The following is an 18,710-nucleotide window of genomic DNA, read 5'->3' on the forward strand; positions in this document are numbered from 1 at the left end:
TTCAAAGAAGAAATGTACAGAAATTCATACAACCTACAAAGGCAGAGAAATGGAAAATGGAGTAAAAATTCTGGAAGCAGACAGCATTTTTAAAGGAATTAAAAGATGCTCAGAAGCAGAATTCTGAAGTCAGTTCTAATTAAGGAGACAAAAAGCACTCTCCTGAAGTCCATCTGTGGTCTGTTGACCCTGGTTGGATGCCAGGTACCCACTGAGCTGCTTTATCACTCCGCTTCTCAGCTGGACAGGGGAGAGAAAGCACAACAAAAATCCCATGGGTCAAGATAAGGACAGGGAGACACCAGTCACCAATTACCATCAAGGGGAAACACACTACACGTGGGAAAAATTTAATTTAATTTATTGCCAATCAAATCAGAGTAAGTAAGATAATGAGAGATAAGGGAAAAAACATCTTACATCTTCCCTCCACTTCTTCCTTCTTTCTGGGCTCAACTTTACTCACAAATTCTCTTCCTCCGTCAGATGTGCAGGGGGATGGTGGAAGGAGGTTGTGGTTGGTTCAACTCACGTGCTCATACAGGTCATACAGCTGTAAGTAGCATTATGCTGTGCAGTCCTTCCTTCCAATAAATAAAATGTAACAAAATGACTCAACACTTGCCAGTTTGGAGAATATACCAAATTATTTAGGGACACTGCAGAGGATCAGACTGGTGATGACAAAACATTACCATGGAAACCTTTGTGGGTGTATCTGCATGCACCCAGTAATTCACTGGCTGTGCCTTTAGTCTGCAGGAATTGCACCTCTAAGATGGAAATCAGTGTGATTGCACTGAAATGAAAAAGCAGAAGTTTGCTAAAATAGGTAAACAGCTGCTTTAAAACTGGTTTATGACTGTTATCAACCTCAGTTTGTTACAAAGCTGCAAGGAATTCACAGCAGTTAACAAATGGTAAAACTCAGGTGACACATCACAAATATTTGTTGAACGTAGGTTACTACAGTGTCATTTCATCCTAGATCTGAGACGCATCCCATGCTTTATACACAGAGGCTGCTCATTAACCGACGTTCAGGAGGGGTGGAACACCTCTCCTGTGAAGAAAGGCTGAGAATATTGAGATTGTTGAGCCTGGAGAACAGAAGGCTCTGAGTCAACCCTTTTGTGGCCTTGCAGGTCCTGAAGGGACCTAAGAAAGATGGAGAGGGTCCTTTGACAAGGGCATGAAGTGACAGGACAAGAGGGAATGGCTTTGAACTGAAAGAGGGTGGATTTAGATTGGGTATTAGGAAGGAATTCTTTACTGTGAGGGTGGTGAGGCACAGGAACAGGTTGCCCAGAGAAGTTCTGGATGCCCCATCCCTGGCAGTGTTCAAGGCCAGGCTGGATGGGGATTTGAACAATCTGGTCTAGTGGAAGGTGGCCGGGCCCATGGTAGAGGAGTTGGAACTAGATGATCTGTAAGGTCCCTTCCAACTCAAACAATTCAGTGGTTCTGTGATTTAGAGAAGCACCATAATCTCCTGCCCTGTGAGAAATCTCAGGCATTGTGCAGTGTTATCTGAAAAAATGTGGGCAAAAAACCATCAGGGCAAGTGATCTGTGTATATTCAGATGCTCAGAGCAGTGCCTGCTGGATGTGTCTGAACACCTCCTCTGCCAGTTGTGTCTGCTCAAGAACGGGGTTTGTGTGGTCTTTCGGGATAGGTTTTGCGATCTTGCCCCACATTCACCTAAAACTCAAAAGGCTTCCAAGATTAATGCACCGCATCATCAATGTCTATAGTTGTCTAAAGAGTGTGAAGGAGATCCAGGCTCTTCTCTGTGGTGCCAGGCAATGGGACAAGAGGCAATGGGCAGAAACTGATGCACAGGAAATTCCACCTGAACATGAGGAAGAACTTCTTTACTGTGTGGGTGACCGTGCACTGAAACAGACTGACCACAGAGGTTCTGGAGTCTCCCTCACTGGAGATATTCAAGAACTTCCCGGGCACAGTGTTGTACCAGGTGCTCTAGGATGATCTTGCTTGAGCAGGGAGGTTGGACCAGATGACCCACTGTGGTCCCACCTAACCTGACCCATCCTGGGGTTCTGTGATTCCGTGAAGGGCAGCAGAGGAGCAGGACAGTGAATCAGGTGAGTTTACTCGTTTATGTTGCTCCATCCTGATGGGACCATCAAAGACCCCAGGGAGGATGGAAACAGCCATAGCCAAGGGAAATCTGTTAGTTAGAAAACATTTTGGTGCTCATTCCACTTCACAAAACAGTTGAAGACAGTCACAATAAAATGGCAATAACGTAATTGTGATGTGGGACTATGCAATATGGTAATATGTAAAATAATAGCATCAATCTGGTAATAGCATAAATCTTCTCCGACGTCGGAAGACAGCGAGATAAAACGCCAATAAATATTTCACTTGTCCGCCTTACGAAGCCGTGCAAACACGCTCGGGACGGGCACACCACCCGCCGCCCCTCACGGCACACCCGCTCGGCGATCGACTGCTCCGGCCGCGCCCGGCCCCGCCCACCGGCGGGCGGGTCTCCCGCGAAGCTCGATTGAGCAGCCTGTGCCTCAGCGCTGCCGCTGCGGGGCCCGGAAGCGGTCCCGGGCTCGCTCCCGATGCTGCGGTGGCTGATCGGCGGCGGCCGGGAGCCGCAGGGCTTGGCGGAGGTGAGGCGACTCCCTGCGGAGCCTTAGGCTTGGGGCGAGTGGTGCCATGAGGTCGGGATGCGCTGGGCCGTGGCCTTTCCCGCTGGGTGGGTCGGGGCCCCGTGATGGGCCGGCTCTCGGCCTTCGAGACGGTCGGACTGATAGAACGGCTTGCGGGCGTCCTCGAAGGGAACCAGGGGGGGTGGGAAGGCACAGAGGCGAACCTCAAGGACTGTGTCCAGGTGTGGGCACTTCAGTTCAAGGCGGACATGGAGCTGGAGCGTGTCGAGAAAAGGGCGGCGGAAGTGGTGCAGGGTTTGGAGCACAAGTCCTGTGCGGAGCGGCTGACGGAGCTTGGGTGTTTTATCCTGGGGAAACGGAGGCTCAGGGGATATCTTGTCACTCTTTCCAACTACCTGAAAGTAGGCTGTAGCCGTGGGGGCTGGTCTCTTCTCCCAGGCAGCCAGCGACAGGACAAGAGGACATAGTCTCAAGCTGCACTAGGGGAGGTCCAGGTTAGATATAAGGAAGAATTTCTTCACAGAAAGGTATTGGAATGGACTGCTCAGGGTGGTAGTGGAATCACCATCTCTCGAGGTATTAAGGACTGGACGTGGCACTCAGTGCCGTGGTCTAGTTGACATGGTGGTGTTTGTCATGGGTTGGGCTTGATCTCAGAGGTCCTTTGCAACGTAGCTGATTCTGTGAACAGCAGAACGACCGAGCAGAGCTCGCCCGGGAGCTATCGGGAGCATCCCGGCCCCTCCCGCTCGGTGGGGTTATGGTGTGTAGCTTACGTGCAGTTCTTGCAAGTCCTGCCTTCAGGACTCTGAGGTCGATAATGTAAATTATAGGCAGTGAGTTTTTATTTATGTGTCACAGCAGTTTGTAGTAGCCTTCCAGCATTTCTTCTTGGTTCCTCATCTACGAAATATGCTTTGTTATGTAGTACGCTGACATCCTTCCTGCTACTCAGATTGAGTAATGTTACTGAATTAGAGGGAGAGATTATTGGAATTTTCATGTCCATAAGAGTCTGCTGAAGTTCTCATTGCAGATTTAACAAGAGTTAATTAAAAGTATTGCTGCGCTCCATATACTTAGTGCTTTTATAATCTAGACAAGTATGAGGAAATAATTATTTTCCAGCTGTTGTTCATGAGCAAGTTATGCCAATATCGTGGTTGACTTCAAAGGTCAGTACTTAATTTGGTGGAAATTTGGGTGTGCACCAGTTTGGAAGGACGATGTGTGGGATTACCTGTGACTTTTGTTGTCAGTCGAAATGGCAGTTGGATCGCAGCCATACTTGCAGGTTTGTGTGCAGTTGTTTTTAGAAGGAGGATGGGAAATATGATGCAGTTTTCTAAGATGTGCTAGAAAACCGTGTTGTTGTGTGTCCCTTTCCAAAGTTTAAATTCTGGCTCTGGTTTATATACTGTGATTTAATAAAGCATGAGCATGAATCAAGGTGTGGCCCGGTTCTTCCATTCTGCCATTCATGCCTTGGTTAAATCCACAGGACTTTTGTTCTCATTGTCATCACATTTTGTGGAATGATAGTAATAATTTTGCTTCTCTGTGGAAAATTTGAAGAACAAGTATTGCTAAGGGTTAGACCCTTAGTACGATGCAATATTGTTTCATCTAATAATCTTCATAACCATTAGTTCTTCAATAGGTAAGAAAGCCCACAGCAGTGTGTGGGCTATGGACTTAACGGTGTTTGTTTCTTGCGCTGTGACTTCAGACAGATGTGTTAAGAGTGGCATTGCACTGGGTGAATAGAGGAAGCCTCTGGCAAAGCTGTCCTAAGTTTGTGAAATGGAAATTTCTCCTTACCCATTTCTTTTTTTATTTTACTGTAGAACTGGAAGTCGTTTAGACTTAAGCTCCTGAATCTCTTCAGTTGATGGCCAGCCATGGTTTAGGCAGGGTGGCTCTGGTAGTTGGAGCGCTTAAGTGCAGGAGCATTATGGTCCATAGGAGCTGTTTTGTCATGCTCCGTGATCCATAAATCAGTATTCCTGTGTAGTCTTGTATACGTGGTTTTCATGAATTGCTTTTGAAACTCCCACTTTTTAAGTGCTTCACATCATGGAGGTTATAGGAAATTTTGAGGTTGAGATGAACGTTTTGTTTGTTTGTTTGGTTTTTTCTGATTATTGTTGCTTACAGGTCATGCATAAAAACATGCAAGTTGGGAATAGATTCCATTAACATCAGCATCCAGCTTTTATCGCCAAAAATCTTGGTGTTGCTGGAAGAGAGACCAGTTAGTAGTTTGTATATAGATTTCTTCAGAGAAAGAACGCTTATCTAACCCAACACTTGAATAAATATGAATGAAGATCTGAAGAGAGCATAACTTGTTGTATGAGATTTCTGGGGGAAAAGATGTTATTTTGTTCTCATCTATAGGTACCTCATCAGCACTGTATCTTCCAATATTCACAGGCATTGTTAGAATTAAGATTAGACATATTGTTCAGAAGAAATAGCACCATCTTGTACTGAATAGGAAGCAACAACAGACTGTAGAATTGGAATATTAATGATACAAATTCTGAGTTTCTCTGAATGGTGTTAAAATTGCTTGCTGAATGTTTTCTAAATGCAGTATTGCTAATGTACTGAGATTTACTTAGGATTTTTAGAACTGTCATTTTTTTTTAAGGAATGTTTTGATTAGCTTTGGATGGCTGAATTCTAAGTTTTTATATTTATTATAGCCATGCAGATTCTACTTGTTGTATTATAAATGGGAACTGCTATTCTCATGTGATTGCATAAAATGAGGAACAGTTGCTTCATGAAATGCCCCAGATAGCACAAAACCAAGATAAAATCACAAGAGCTTCATTTAAAAATTGAGAACTCTTCAAATGAAGGTTTCTTTCCATCCGCAGGCCAAATAAAGGTTTCTTTCCATCCATATTTATTAACTATGTCATTCTTAGTTTCTGAAGAATATTACCATAGTACCAATATCAAAGTAATAGAAAATAATTTATTAATCTTACAAGAAAAAGTTCAAGTTTCTGAGGATAACATGTTTCTCTTTCATGTGGTATTACCTGTCATGTGTGCTGGATGTTGTACAGTGTTCTGTAGTTGCTGTTTTACAATGTACATTGTGTTGAAGTCCTCAAAGAAAGGACAGTCTTGGAAGTAGTGTGATGTTGACTGTTGTGTAAAATAAATCCAGAGGGAAGAGAGTGCTGTCACTGAGTAACTACCGAACTGTTTAGATGTTTTTTTTAAAAAATAGTATCTGACAACAAGTTGTTACAGAATGTTTAAGACCTTAATTACAAAAAAGTTGTCTTGAAATAAAATTATGATTGAGATTGGCAGAACTCCTCTGCCTTGAAAATGCAGTTCTATGCAGTATTTTATTGACCCTGCCTAGTGATCAGCTTTCTCCAAGTGATTGATTGTTCTTTTAATTAATAGTCTAGTTGGGGGTAATTGCAGATGCTGTTCTATAAAATGATTAATCATTCTCTATGGTTTTTTAAGCGGTTTGCTTTGGTATTTTGTGAGTAGAGTACCAATGGGTGATTTATATATTATGGAACAAAACAGCATTTGTTCTCATTTGTTTTAAATATGTTGTCTTAATATAGGATTTTAAAATTGAACAGTAGATGAAAGATATGAGAGGTTCACAGCCATCTCGTAAGAGGTGTAATTTAATGAAAATCTGAATATATCGTGAATTGAGTCATGAAACTGGCTCCTCATGACAGCTCATAACTAAGCTGGGGTTTCATCTCACTGTATCAGTGATTAAATTGGTACAAAATGTTTTTGTTAGACAGAAAATGGTATATCATAATTTAAAATACATGCTATAGAAAGCTTTTATTTACTTGAAAAAACAGAAAACTGTATTTTATTATGATTTTCATTAAGTCAGAATGGTATTTCAGAAACTTCACACGTGTCTCTATGTAGATTGTTAGACATTACAAAGACATGATGAAAATAATTATGTTAGTACAAAATAAATTTACTTCCTTTTTTATGAATTTTAGAAATCCTCTGTACAGACAATTGGTGAAGAACAAATACAGAATCCTTACACAGAGCTCCTTGTGTTGAAAGGCCATCAAGATATAGTACGATTTCTAGTGCAAGTAGATGATTGCAGGTATGAAATGCCATTTCAAATTGTTTCACAATGTTCTTAGCAATACTTTTGTAAAAATGTGGTAACATTTTTAATTCTTTTTACTTTTGATGGGGGAGGGCAGGAAAAACTGGTGTTAAAAAAGGCAAGGGATGAATACTCCCTTTTCTTGCTATGTTACTATGTCTTTTGGTTTCTCTTTTAAGTTAATGAGAAAATGGTGATAATTTTTTGTACTGAGAAACATAAACAAAGCAATTGTTTTGTTTATGTTTCTCAGTACAAATTCATTTGTTTGTAAGAATTGCCTTTAGCTGATTCAGCTGTTCTTTTTCAGTCTGTTCCTGGTCTGAGTGTTGCCCTTTGTACATGCATAGATTCTCACAGAACAATATGCAGTACTGTCTGCTGCTGTTCTGACAGGATGCATGTGTTGTGTATTTCTGAATTGAGGATAGCTGTTATTTTACCTTCTGGTTCTATGAAAGAATGTAATAGACTCCTACAGATATGCTGTAGCAACTGGACATGACATCAACAATACCGAGTGTTGCTTTTTCTCTCTTTCCGATTTTTTGTTGCACTTTCTGTTGGTGCTAGGGTGCTAAATTCACTTGACCTTTGGTTGATGGAATTTTTTTTTAACTTTTCAAGTTTTAAAATTTTCAGCTACTTTATTCAGAATGACTACTTAGCAAAAGTCACCATGTGCCTAACCTCTGCATTACATTTCTCTTCCAGATTGATCTGATTCAACTTGCTATACCTCTTTGAAACCTGACAATTCCTTTGTTTCTCTCCTTCAGGTTTCAGCTGTATGCACCTTTCTTTATATTTCCTGACAGTCTTTATCAGTAACTTCTGAAGACTGGGTTATCTATCTTCTGAGGACAGAGTTATCTAAAAACTGGAAAACTGGTTAAGATGAAGTACTTGTATTTACCTATGTCACTTAGGAAGTGTGACTGACAGAATGAATTATGATAGTTGTACATTACAACCTAGTTTCTATTCTAGTTTTCTCTAGATTAGCCTTGCATGTTCTTTAATTTAACTTAATTCTACAAGAGAAGAAATAATTTTCTGCCTTAAAAGTAAGGTTGTGAAGTCTTTAGTCAGTCATAAAATGTAGTGACTCTTGGCTGATGCGGAGAATTAAATAGAAAATGTTTAATGACTAAGAACATAAGTAATAGGTGAGAGTAGCTCTGTTAAGGAGCTGTAGTAATTTATATCTTTTATGGATTAGACAGAGAAGGGAAATTCTAATATATTCATCAATTCACTACATGAAGTTAACGTGGGCAAGAGTTTGTTTTATATCCTTGCAGCATACAGCAGGTGTTTTGTGAAGAAAGGTTCTCTCCCTCCCCATGCACATTGACTGGAAGAGACCATGCCAGTGGTCTCTTCCAGTTCAGAAATGCTCACAGAATCTTATTTTCTAATATATTTTATATATATGTGTGTGCATATATATACACACACACACACACATACAAATAAAAATTTTACGGAAGACTTCATGGAGGATTTTTGGCTTGCCAGTTTTTATTTTTAATGTCGTAAATATATGTATGTCAGAAAAGTTACATGCATTATCATGAAAGTTATTTTTACATTGTAGTAGTCCACCAGAAGATTCATATTAAAATGGAAGAATCTCGTGTGGTTTCTTCAGTCCTTTTTTTCCCAGACAAGTTATTAAAATAACCCTTTATCAAAGTATGTTTTTCTCAAAATGCATACTGAATCGGCGTAATTCATCTTTGTAGAAACACCACAGTATTCTTAGCTTGCATACACTGTCTGTTACAAAGAAGTCTTTTACCGTTTTGCACTTTGTTATTTGGTAGCAGGTAAATTACTAAAGCTAAAATAATGATAATCATTGTAAAACTAAAGTCTGAGTGGCTACATTTAAGATAGGTTATCAAATAGCATATGAATAAGGAGTAAATTGTATAGCTGGTTAGTATTCTGAGAGTTTGAGGAGTTTAATGGAGTTGTTTTGCTGGACAGTAATTCTAAATTTTTATTTATCAAGAATATGGTATTTTCTATATTGTTAAACACATAATATTTTTCACTTGATTCTTTTCAGTAAGATTAGTATTGTTACTCGGCTTCTGAAATGTTTTTATTTAGTTTCTGCAGCTATTCCGTTGTGTGCTTTTTGTCAGCTATTGTAAGCCAAGTTTCACGCTTCAAGTCTTTAGATAATATCATCTTAGTGAGAATTTTACAGAAGGATTTTCTTGTTTTCTCAGTGGCTCAGCTAAAACCAGTGAGTGGAAAATTTTCTCAGATTGGTTTTTGAAGATACTAAATAAATCCTCTATGAATGTAACAGAAAGCTGGTTGGTTTTTTTGGTTTTTTTTCTTCTTTGCTCTTGTACTTTTTGAACATGAAGTAAGGCTCATATTGATTGGAAGATCACTAAAGAAGGCTAAGTCTCAGCAAGAGTCTTCCAAAAACTGGACTGAGATAAAATTGCAAGTAATACTCTACATTGACACATTAAATTAAACAATGTTCATAACACATTTTAAAAATAGGCTTTTTTGTTGATCATTTGACCATTCCTTGCTTCTTCAGGAAACAGACAAGGTTATAGATGGTGATGATCATGACTGGAAAAGACTGAGGTGATCCATGAGAACATTCTTTTTATAATAGTATTGGAATTCTTAAGTCTTGTTCTTATATTAAGTATATGTTGATAACCACCTATTTAAATATACTGACTTCAGATTAGAAACTGTAATTTACAAATACATGCCTATTACTTAGAGTCTGATACATCTTGTAAGTATTTTTTCTTCTGTAAGTATTTACTGTTTTTCCATTACATTATGCTATAATGAAGTTTTCAGTTTGTTGTGGTTTTTGTTGGTTTTTTTTTTTTTTTTCCCCCCCAGGTTTGCATCTGCAGGAGATGACGGGATCGTATTTCTTTGGAATGCTCAGGTTAGGCATCTTTTATAGGGATGGCTTGTGTGCTGTGGAGAGGGTAGAAGTTGTAAAGAAGAGGTAGAAATGTCTAGGAGCAAAAAAGCAGAATGAATAAGAATTGCTGCAGAGCTACTGTTTGAAAATGTAAAAGTGGAAGGAGTGTTGAATCTTAGTTTACAAAGGTAAGTTAGGGAAGTAGAAGTTGGGTGAACCCAAGAGAAGTGTAAGTTTTCAAAGTTAGAATGTTTTGGGACAACAGTGATTTTAGAGAAATTTCAGATTAAATCATGTTGTTAAAAGCAGAAGTGTTTATGAAATTGTGGTTTTAATTACTCTTTGAAAGTTTATTCTGTGTTTGTGTAAATGCTGAAATGCTGACTTGTAACTCAACAAATATGTAGCAAGATCCCAAACCTGCCTTACACTTAAGATTTAGATGCATTTCAATGGCTCTATTAATAATACTTCTTTGTAGTATGACTGATTAATAGAGAGCTATCACAAAATTATATTGGAAAGATAACAAAGTCAGTAGAAATTAAACATTGCATGCCTTGCAGGAACAGGCCCTTAATTGCTTGCTGTAATAAAAATCTTCTCATAACTTTTTAAAACCTTACTAAGACATTAGTTTTATCATACAAATTGTGCTCTGTAAGTGTGACACCTTCCGTTCTGCTCTTCTACTCTGTTTTGTTGACAAAATTGTAGAGAACTGATGAATATTAGACCTTTGTTAAGGAAGTCTAGTATATGAGTTACATCTCTAGTATAACAATGAGTTACATTGTTTAATAAGAAGCTTGAAGGGGAGGCATACTGTACTGTCTACAGTAACATTGAACTGAGGAAGAAAAAATTTCAGACTTTAAATTTTCTTTAAAATCTTCTGAAAATTTTATGTGACATTCATGATGGTGTAATTTTAAAATACAAAAGGAGAGACTTGAAACTTCTCTTTTAAGCAGTTTCCATTAGTGCTTTGCTGGTTTTGATGGCCTTTTATAATTTTATAATTCTATAATTTGGAAAAGTAAAGGGATTTGAATATTAAAACCCATGTATGTGAATATATATGCCCAGTGTTCTGAGCAGTTTGTGAATGTAAAACTCATTTGGATATCGAGCTTATGAACTGAGTTCCATCTTCTACTTTTGTAGGACTTTTGTTGTATTTTTTAAAGCAAATCTTTGTAGTTTTAATTTAAAACATTAATCCACATCTGTAAAGAAGTTTGCAGTTTAAATTACCCTGCATTTTAGCTGCATGTTTAAAATGCCACTATGCTTCTGCATGTTTGTTTGTAGTGTTTTGCCATTTAACTAAAAATGTTAATAGAAGTTGCTGTAGTTGTCTAAAGCACCAGCTTGAATCTATAGATAATGTGCATACTAAACAAATCTGGCAGGAAGTTTGCCATAAATATAGGTCAGACTTTTCCAATAATTAAAATTGAAAATAAATACATTTTAAAGTGAGGGATTGTCAACAAATCTGAATTGCTGTAGTAGTCATTAAGAGGGGTGAATGGCCAGTATTTGCCTTAAAATTAAATTAGTTTAATACAGAATTTTGTTCTTAAGGGCTTTCAGAGGTTTTTTACTCAGAGAGTAATTTGCATTATGTACCACATCTTTAAACTTACACGTAATATGTTATTTAATTTAAGATCTTGAACAGCACTGAAGGTAGTAACTAGCAAATCCTTAAATTACTTTAGGAAGGGAAATTTTAGACTCTTTAGAAATTCTTGCTTTCAAAAGTCATTTAATACCTCTATTTGATGCTACAGGAGGCATTTTCATATTTTACCCTTAGTTTTCCATGTTTTTTGTTTTTCAGACTGGAGAAAAACTTTATGAACTTCATGGGCACACGCACAAAATTACAGCTATAGCACCATTTTCCTCATCAGATGGTACTGAAGAAAAAACTGATATGATTATAACAGCATCAGCTGATAGAACAGTTATTGTATCCTTTGGTCTGGAGAGAATTTAAATTTCTATGGGCTTTTTGTGGTTTTTACTTTTGAAGGTAACACTGACACAAGCTGTAGCCCATTTCAAAACTTAATGGCTAATGATATCCACTGGGTGTAATTGGGTTACACAGGGGGTTTCACTAGTTATTGCTGACATGTAGATACAATCCTTGCTACAAAAATGAATCTGTAACAGGCCTTTATGAATATGTCATTTAGGCTGAATATTGAAAAGACTGTCAGATTTAGGAGACTGAGTCTCTGCATAGCTCTTTCCTAACCTGTCATTTAGTTACCAACACAGCATTTACATTTATAACACATAGAAACCTTTCAGTTTCCTTAATGAATAAAGACAGATTTGGGACTGCACTAGTGGCAGACAGGTTCAGAAAGTGTCATGTTTCCATTCTACTGTAAAGGTATGCTGAGGAAACCCTATGAATGTCTGTTGTTTTGTTGTGTACATTAAGCTATTATGTCTGACTCATGGGTCATGCGGGCAGGTGTGTTAGAATGAATGGCATTTTGTTTAATAATAGGTACATAATGAGTGGCTGAGAAGTGGGCACAATTCTTAATTTGTTTTTGGAAGTCTTAGTACCTCGGTTTTCTTTTTGAAAGGACGTAGAACAAAGGTAATGCTGTGACTCAGTTTTGTTACTGTGTTGGAAAAGGCGACCTGCAACATTTAAAGTTTTTGCATTGTTGATGAAAAATTTAACGTATTAGTATGTAATTAAATATGTATTTCTCAGAGACCTTGATATTGTATTTCAAAGTACTTAAAGATTTATCTAGCTAAGGCTCATGATCATTTCACTGAGAAATACAGACATTCCCTGTAGAACTTTTGCAGGAGACATATATCTGATTTTTGTTCTGCAGTGTTTGACAGTTCTTCAAAGACTGAATGTATGGTTGTCTGGAGGGAGTGATCTATGTGTTTGGAACCGAAAATTAAATCTCTTGTGTAAGACCAGTCATCTTACTGATGCAGGTAAAAATGAAAATGACTCATTATAGCTGTTAAAGTCCAAGTAAAATGGATCTCTATAATGATGCAAAACCAACTCGGCAAATTAATTTTAATTCTAAAGATAACATTATGTATTAGAGCAACTCTATTTTTTTGATGTCAGATTTAATAGGATTCCAAACTAAGACTGCTTTTAATGTTCTGTGCTGTGTGAATTTCAGAATATTTCAGATACCAGTAACTGTACATTATCTTGGACTTAGAGGGCTAGAGCTCAGATGCTGATTTATGTGTTTGCCATAACGTGTACCAGATCCTTTGACTGGCTTTTTGTGTGATTGAGTGGGAGTTTTATTATATTCCTAAGTGAAGGTTTGTAATAGTAGAGCAGTAAAGATGACTTTTTACTGTTAAGAATCAGTACTTTTGATGTAGAAAATGCACGTTTTGATAGGAATGTAATAAACCTAATCAGAAATCAATGTTAATCATGCTTTTCTATTAATAAACTTTTATATTATCTGTCCATGTGAAGAAAATTGTTGCATGTTATTGCTGTATTTTACCAAAATGCTTACAAAGCTGTGAATCACATTCAAAGGTGGAACCAATATGGCCTTATTTTTGTCATAGAATAGAGTAGTGGTAGGCAAAGCCTTCTGAATCCTTGAGGATATTAATACTTGTTTTGGTTCAGTATGAAATCTCATGGTAAATACCAGTTGGTCATCATGCTGTGGGTGCTTAGCATGGAGTGCTGTTGAAACTTTGGTACAAGGAGTCAATGGAATGTGTGGCATGGGCCTTCTCTTCTGTCCTAATCTCTGACTTCCTTTGTTGGGAAAGAGATTACTTATTCCTTGGGGAATTTTCCTCTAACAGTGCTTTGGCACAGACTGTGGAAATTCTGAACAGCAAGCTGGGTATTTTATCATATGCTTGATTCTTCTTCATCTTGCTCTGCGTAGTATTTTAGAATTGTGTATACTGAGGTAGCATCAGTATCTAATTTGGTACTGCCTGTATTTAGAGTCACAATAATTTTCATGTTTTTTTAAATACTGTCCAGCATTAGGATGTAAATATCTTAATAGTGTTTAAAATAAAAAGATAATTTACTTTCAGCCTCACCACAAGTTTGATGTTCAGAATTCTGCTGGATTCAGGACCAGGACTCTTGACCGTACCTCTGTTTGAGATAATCTGTTCATTTCTGATGCCATTTAGCTTTCACTTCAGGCAATATACTTCTGTTTTGATAAGCGGAAAGAAGATTGTTAAGAACTTTGTTAATAAGGAATTAACAGTTTGTTGTGTTTTTGTGTGACCAGTTAATATCCTTTTCTCCCTTATCCCCCCCTTTTTTTTTAAAGGCATCAGTGCTTTGGTTGAATTGCCCAAAAATTGTGTTGCAGCAGCAGTTGGCAAGGAGCTAAGTGAGTATCTTGCATTTTCCAGTGTTCATGTTCCTCCATAATGGCTGTTTATCAGAGATACATATGAAGAGCATGCTGCTGGATTTGCATAGGAAAAGAAAATGGTATTAGGGTGTCGTCAGCAGTATTTTTTCTTTTACCATTATTTGACAAAGAGGAGGCAATACTAATCTTACTCAAGAATGTTTTAGAGAGCTGCATGACATACAAAGACCAAACTTTCTATATTTAGAATCACAGAATCATTAAGATTGGAAAAGGTCTCCAAGATCTTTGAGTCCAAGCTTTAACCAGTCATCACCATGCCGACTAAACCATACCACTGAGTATCATGTCCAGTAATTTCTTGAACACCTTCAGGGATACTGACTCCTTCCACATCCCTGGGCAACCCATTCCAATGCCTGACTACCCATTCAGTGAAGAAATTCTTCCTGATGTTCAACCTGAACCTCCCCTTGCACAGCTTGAGGCCACTTCCTTTTGTCCTGTCACTTGTGGCCCGGGAGAAGAGGCCAGTGCCCACTTTGCCACAACCTTCTCTCAGGTAGTTTTAAGAAGTGATGAGGTCTCCCTTAGGCTCCTTTTCTCCAGGCTAAACAACCCAAGCTCTCTCCTCATAAGACTTGTGTCCCAGACCCTTTACCATCTCCATTGCTGTTCTTTGGACACACTCCAGCACCTCAGTATATTACCTGTCATGAGGGACCCAGAACAGAACACAGAACCTGAGGTGTGACCTCAAGTGGCGGTTGTGGCTACAGAGCCAAGTACTGGGGGACAATCACTGCCCTGGTCCTGCTGGCCACACTACTGCTGATGCAGACCAAGATGCCACTGGACTTCCTGGCCACCTGGGCATGCCCTGGCTCGTGTTGGTCAAGCAGGACCTGTGTTTCTTAAACCCCTGCTGTCTGGGCCTGATTCCCTGGTTGTCCGGTATGTGCTGTGTGATCACACTCAAGATAATTTGTTCCATCACTTTACCTGGCACTGGGGTTATGCTGACAGGCCTGTAGTTCCCTGGATCCTTCTTTCAATCAGTTGTGCAGATGGGCATCACATTGGTCAATCGCTAGTTGACTGGGACCTCCCTGGTTAATGAGGACTGATGATAAATGGTGAGCTCCTCTGCCAGCCCCCTCAGCGTTAGTGCCACTCTGTCCAGATCTGATTGTAGCAATTGGCATTTTTTCTTCTGGAGGTCTGGAACTGCTTACTTGAGCTGTCAGATACTTGGCTTCTCTAGAACCTCCTTATCCCAGGATTGGAAGTATGAGATATTGCTGATTTCTTACTATTCAAAGCTATAGAGACAATATGATGATTTCTCTTGCTTAGTTGGAGACAGAGTTTTCTGTGTATGCCAACTGTAAGTCATTGGCTAGCTGTTGGTGAAGAAGCTTTTTGATAAGTGTTGTGTAAAATAGCTGAGATTTCAAAATAGGGAATAAAATCCAAGAGAAAAAGTAGAGCACTATATCAGCAAAACAATGAGGTGGTTAAACACCTAGTTGAAAAAGAGCAACCTGATACTCTGATTGAAGAAGCAGGAACAAATTGAAAATAGTCCTCTTGTGTTTAGACACTGGTATACAATATAGACTTTCATCTGAACATCCCATACTTCTTTTGTAGTATCCTTAAGATACAAAAGAAATTCCAAGACTCGTTAAAATTCTTAATTTCTGACAATATTGATTGCCTTACTAGAGGATATTGCATTGTTTTTGAATATTAATTTTTCAGTGAGATGAGTCCTCAAGAAACATGTTTCAGTTTTAGTTGCTTATCCATAAAGGTGTCTGATACTTTGCACTTCTGGTGTTGACCAGTTCTTTGAATTTCAGAGTTACTAGGCTGATGTGTTTTATCCTGTATTTGCTGTGGTAAGAGGCTTTAGTGGTAATGCTGAAATAATTCCTTCCTGTTTTTTGATGTTATGAGTGATCATAAGTGGCTCTTCTGTGGTCTCACTTATAATGTTTTAGTTTGTGTCTCTGAAAATGATGTTTTATTTATGCATAGTTCCATCTTAATCCAAATGAAAAAGCTTATTTAGACAATTTTTCTATCTTTGAAGTAATTTTTAGGTTGAGTGCTTCTAAGAATGGGTCTGAAGGCTGGAATGTCCTTGAAGTAAAGCGCCTTGTTGACCATCAGGATAACATTTCATCATTAGTCAGTGTCAATGGTAAGAGTGATTTTATAATGCTACTGATTTTCTTAGTTACTGGTGGGATATTTCACCTATTGAGTTTTTATTGGAACCAAAGTTTTAACTGGAGTGAAACTTACTAACTAGTGGATGGACCTTTTTGTGTAGCTGCAAAGGTAGTGATATGACAAAATGTAATTCCGGTGTTTATGGATTAACAATGAAATGAAACCAAGCAAGTTGCACTGTAGAAGAGTCAATGTCATTGATGGAAATGGAACTCTTGGTCTTTCTGTTGGGAAACTAAAAATGATACTTTTTTTTTTCTTGTTTCTTCTTATTCTTAAAATGGGATATGCAGTGCCATGTCCCTTGCAGTTGTAGTCCTGAGGTAACTGAAGGTTCTGTGTGTGCAGGTGTGAGCCTGCATATAGATCCATTATAGAGAGGGTCTGGAAGATGATGTGATCTATGCTGCTCATTAGGGTAATACTGAACTAATACTTGAAATTCTGTCTACTCTGCTGCAAGTATCATCTCCTTCTATGCTGTTCTTCCCTATCTTTTTTTTTTTAATGGAGCACCCCCAGATCCCAGGAAAAGGTATTACTGGTGGGATAGGGAGTGTATATTTGTCCTTGGGTGTATCTGTGTCTGCCTCGTTGGCACAAAGGGGCTATGTTACAGGGGGAGCAAGTGGCTGGAAAAGAGAAAACTTGGATTCTATGGTACTTGTTTCTCAGCTTAACTGCTGCCATTATTTTCTCCTTTTTGATTATGAGAGGCAAGCAGTGTTTGGCTTACAAACACAGGATGCTACCTGCATTAAATATTGTTGTAGAAGTTCCTTTCCATGTGTGATAAACAAATTCATGAGCAGCTACTTCCATATTGCCATTAACTCAATCATTTAACTTGTGATCAGTATTTCTATTTATGGCAAAGACATACTTTGTTGTGTCTGTACACCTGCTTCTCCAAGGAATAGAAGGGCTTTAGATGCAGAAATGAAGTTCAAATACTTGTACACACTTCTGGTGGTGTTCTTGCCTTTGCAACTCTGTACTGTGCACTGTGGCCAGTGAATGTTCTCCTTCCTAGTTCTAATTTTACAAGAGAGCTCATCTGAGCTATGCTAGGTAATTAGGTGAGTATTTACTCAAAGAGAGAGGTTTTTGTCCAGTCAGTTATGTATTGCACACTCTACATAGCTTTCTGCATAAATGGGCTGTCTTCCCTTTCTAGGGCTGTAACTTTGTGTGAAATTTATTTTTTTTAATATAATGTGGTTTCTATGTGTGGTTTTTTCCCCCCTCCAGATCTGACTTTTGTGACAGGTTCTCACATAGGTGAGTTAATAGTTTGGGATGCACTTGACTGGACAAAGCAGGCAGCTGAGTGCAGCTTCTGGGACTCCTCTGTCCATCCAGATGTACAGCCAGAAATAAAGTTATCCCAAAGCCCTAATGAAACTTCAGTTCAACACTTAACATCTGATGAGGAGGTAAAAAGCTTCAGAGTGAATTACTTTAAGTAAACTAGGATGATCTTACCACGGAAGACTGAGTGGTTTCTATTTTCAGTTTCTTTGTTTTAGTATGAGAGGCTTCTTTTAAATGTGCACAGCTATTTTATATGGTCCACATTTTTTTATATAAAGTATTGGCTGTTGACCTGTATGAAAGTTAAAATATGTTGATGGTATGGAAACTAACATAACAAACTGTCACAACAGCATTTGTTTTTGACTAACAAAGATTCATTACTTGTTAACAATACCACTAGAGAAATACACATATGAGGGTGTATGTTTTGATGGCATGCATCTTTCGTGTTCCAGCTTCTGGAAATGCAGTTTTCCCAATAATGCACCTCTTTGAGCAGTTATAGCTGAGGGTACTGTGAGAATACTATGAGGGTACTATTTAAGAGTAGGAATATGTCTATGCTTTATAGTAAATGAGTATTGCTCTTTCTGTTCAGATGGGCTGTATGCAGTTGTATGCTCAAATACGTTTCCAAGATCCAGTCTACTATATTCCTATTTTAGAGATAAGTTCTTGGTCAGAATACTCAGTCAGAATCCAGTTACTGTTCAGCAAACACTAAAAATACTGAGGTTGATATTTAATTTTGTGAAATGTTACCAGCTGTTAGTGGCAAAGTAAAAGATGTTTCATTGTTGAGGTACAGTGGGATTTTGTTTTGGGGTATGTAGGGAGTTACACAGTTATTGGGAATGATTAAGAAAGGGATTCTTGGAAATGAATTCACATATATAAGCTATAACAAAATAAAAGCTATGGAAAAGCCTGAATATAGGGTAAGGACCAAGTAGTCACCTGATGCATTTGCCTTTTTCTGAATAGAACTTTTGTAAAACCCTGGAGAGAGAATTATTGTGGGATGTGGGGGCTAAAAAAGATGTGG

At 38.4% G+C, this 18,710-nt stretch overlaps 1 protein-coding gene across 2 annotated transcripts in view; it reads left to right on the forward strand.

Moving 5' to 3' along the window:
• Positions 1–2,509: 2,509 nt before the first annotated feature.
• WDR41 (WD repeat domain 41) overlaps positions 2,510–18,710 on the forward strand; it is a 28,708-nt gene continuing 12,507 nt past the window's right edge. For both annotated transcript variants that reach the window (XR_006016196.1, XM_042028889.1), the window contains exons 1-9: positions 2,510–2,652; positions 6,672–6,787; positions 9,689–9,737; positions 11,566–11,697; positions 12,067–12,129; positions 12,596–12,707; positions 14,060–14,122; positions 16,206–16,316; positions 17,600–17,784. Coding sequence is in view for 1 of the 2 variants with exons in the window: in XM_042028889.1 (XP_041884823.1) it covers positions 2,602–2,652; positions 6,672–6,787; positions 9,689–9,737; positions 11,566–11,697; positions 12,067–12,129; positions 12,596–12,707; positions 14,060–14,122; positions 16,206–16,316; positions 17,600–17,784 (882 nt within the window). In the remaining variant the exon portion in view is untranslated. The remainder of the gene's footprint in view (positions 2,653–6,671; positions 6,788–9,688; positions 9,738–11,565; positions 11,698–12,066; positions 12,130–12,595; positions 12,708–14,059; positions 14,123–16,205; positions 16,317–17,599; positions 17,785–18,710) is intronic.

This window comes from Corvus kubaryi, unplaced genomic scaffold (genome assembly GCF_017639235.1).
Source record: "Corvus kubaryi isolate FWS band 111438036 unplaced genomic scaffold, C.kubaryi_AGA036_p1.0 37308, whole genome shotgun sequence".
NCBI classification, from domain to species: domain Eukaryota; kingdom Metazoa; phylum Chordata; class Aves; order Passeriformes; family Corvidae; genus Corvus; species Corvus kubaryi.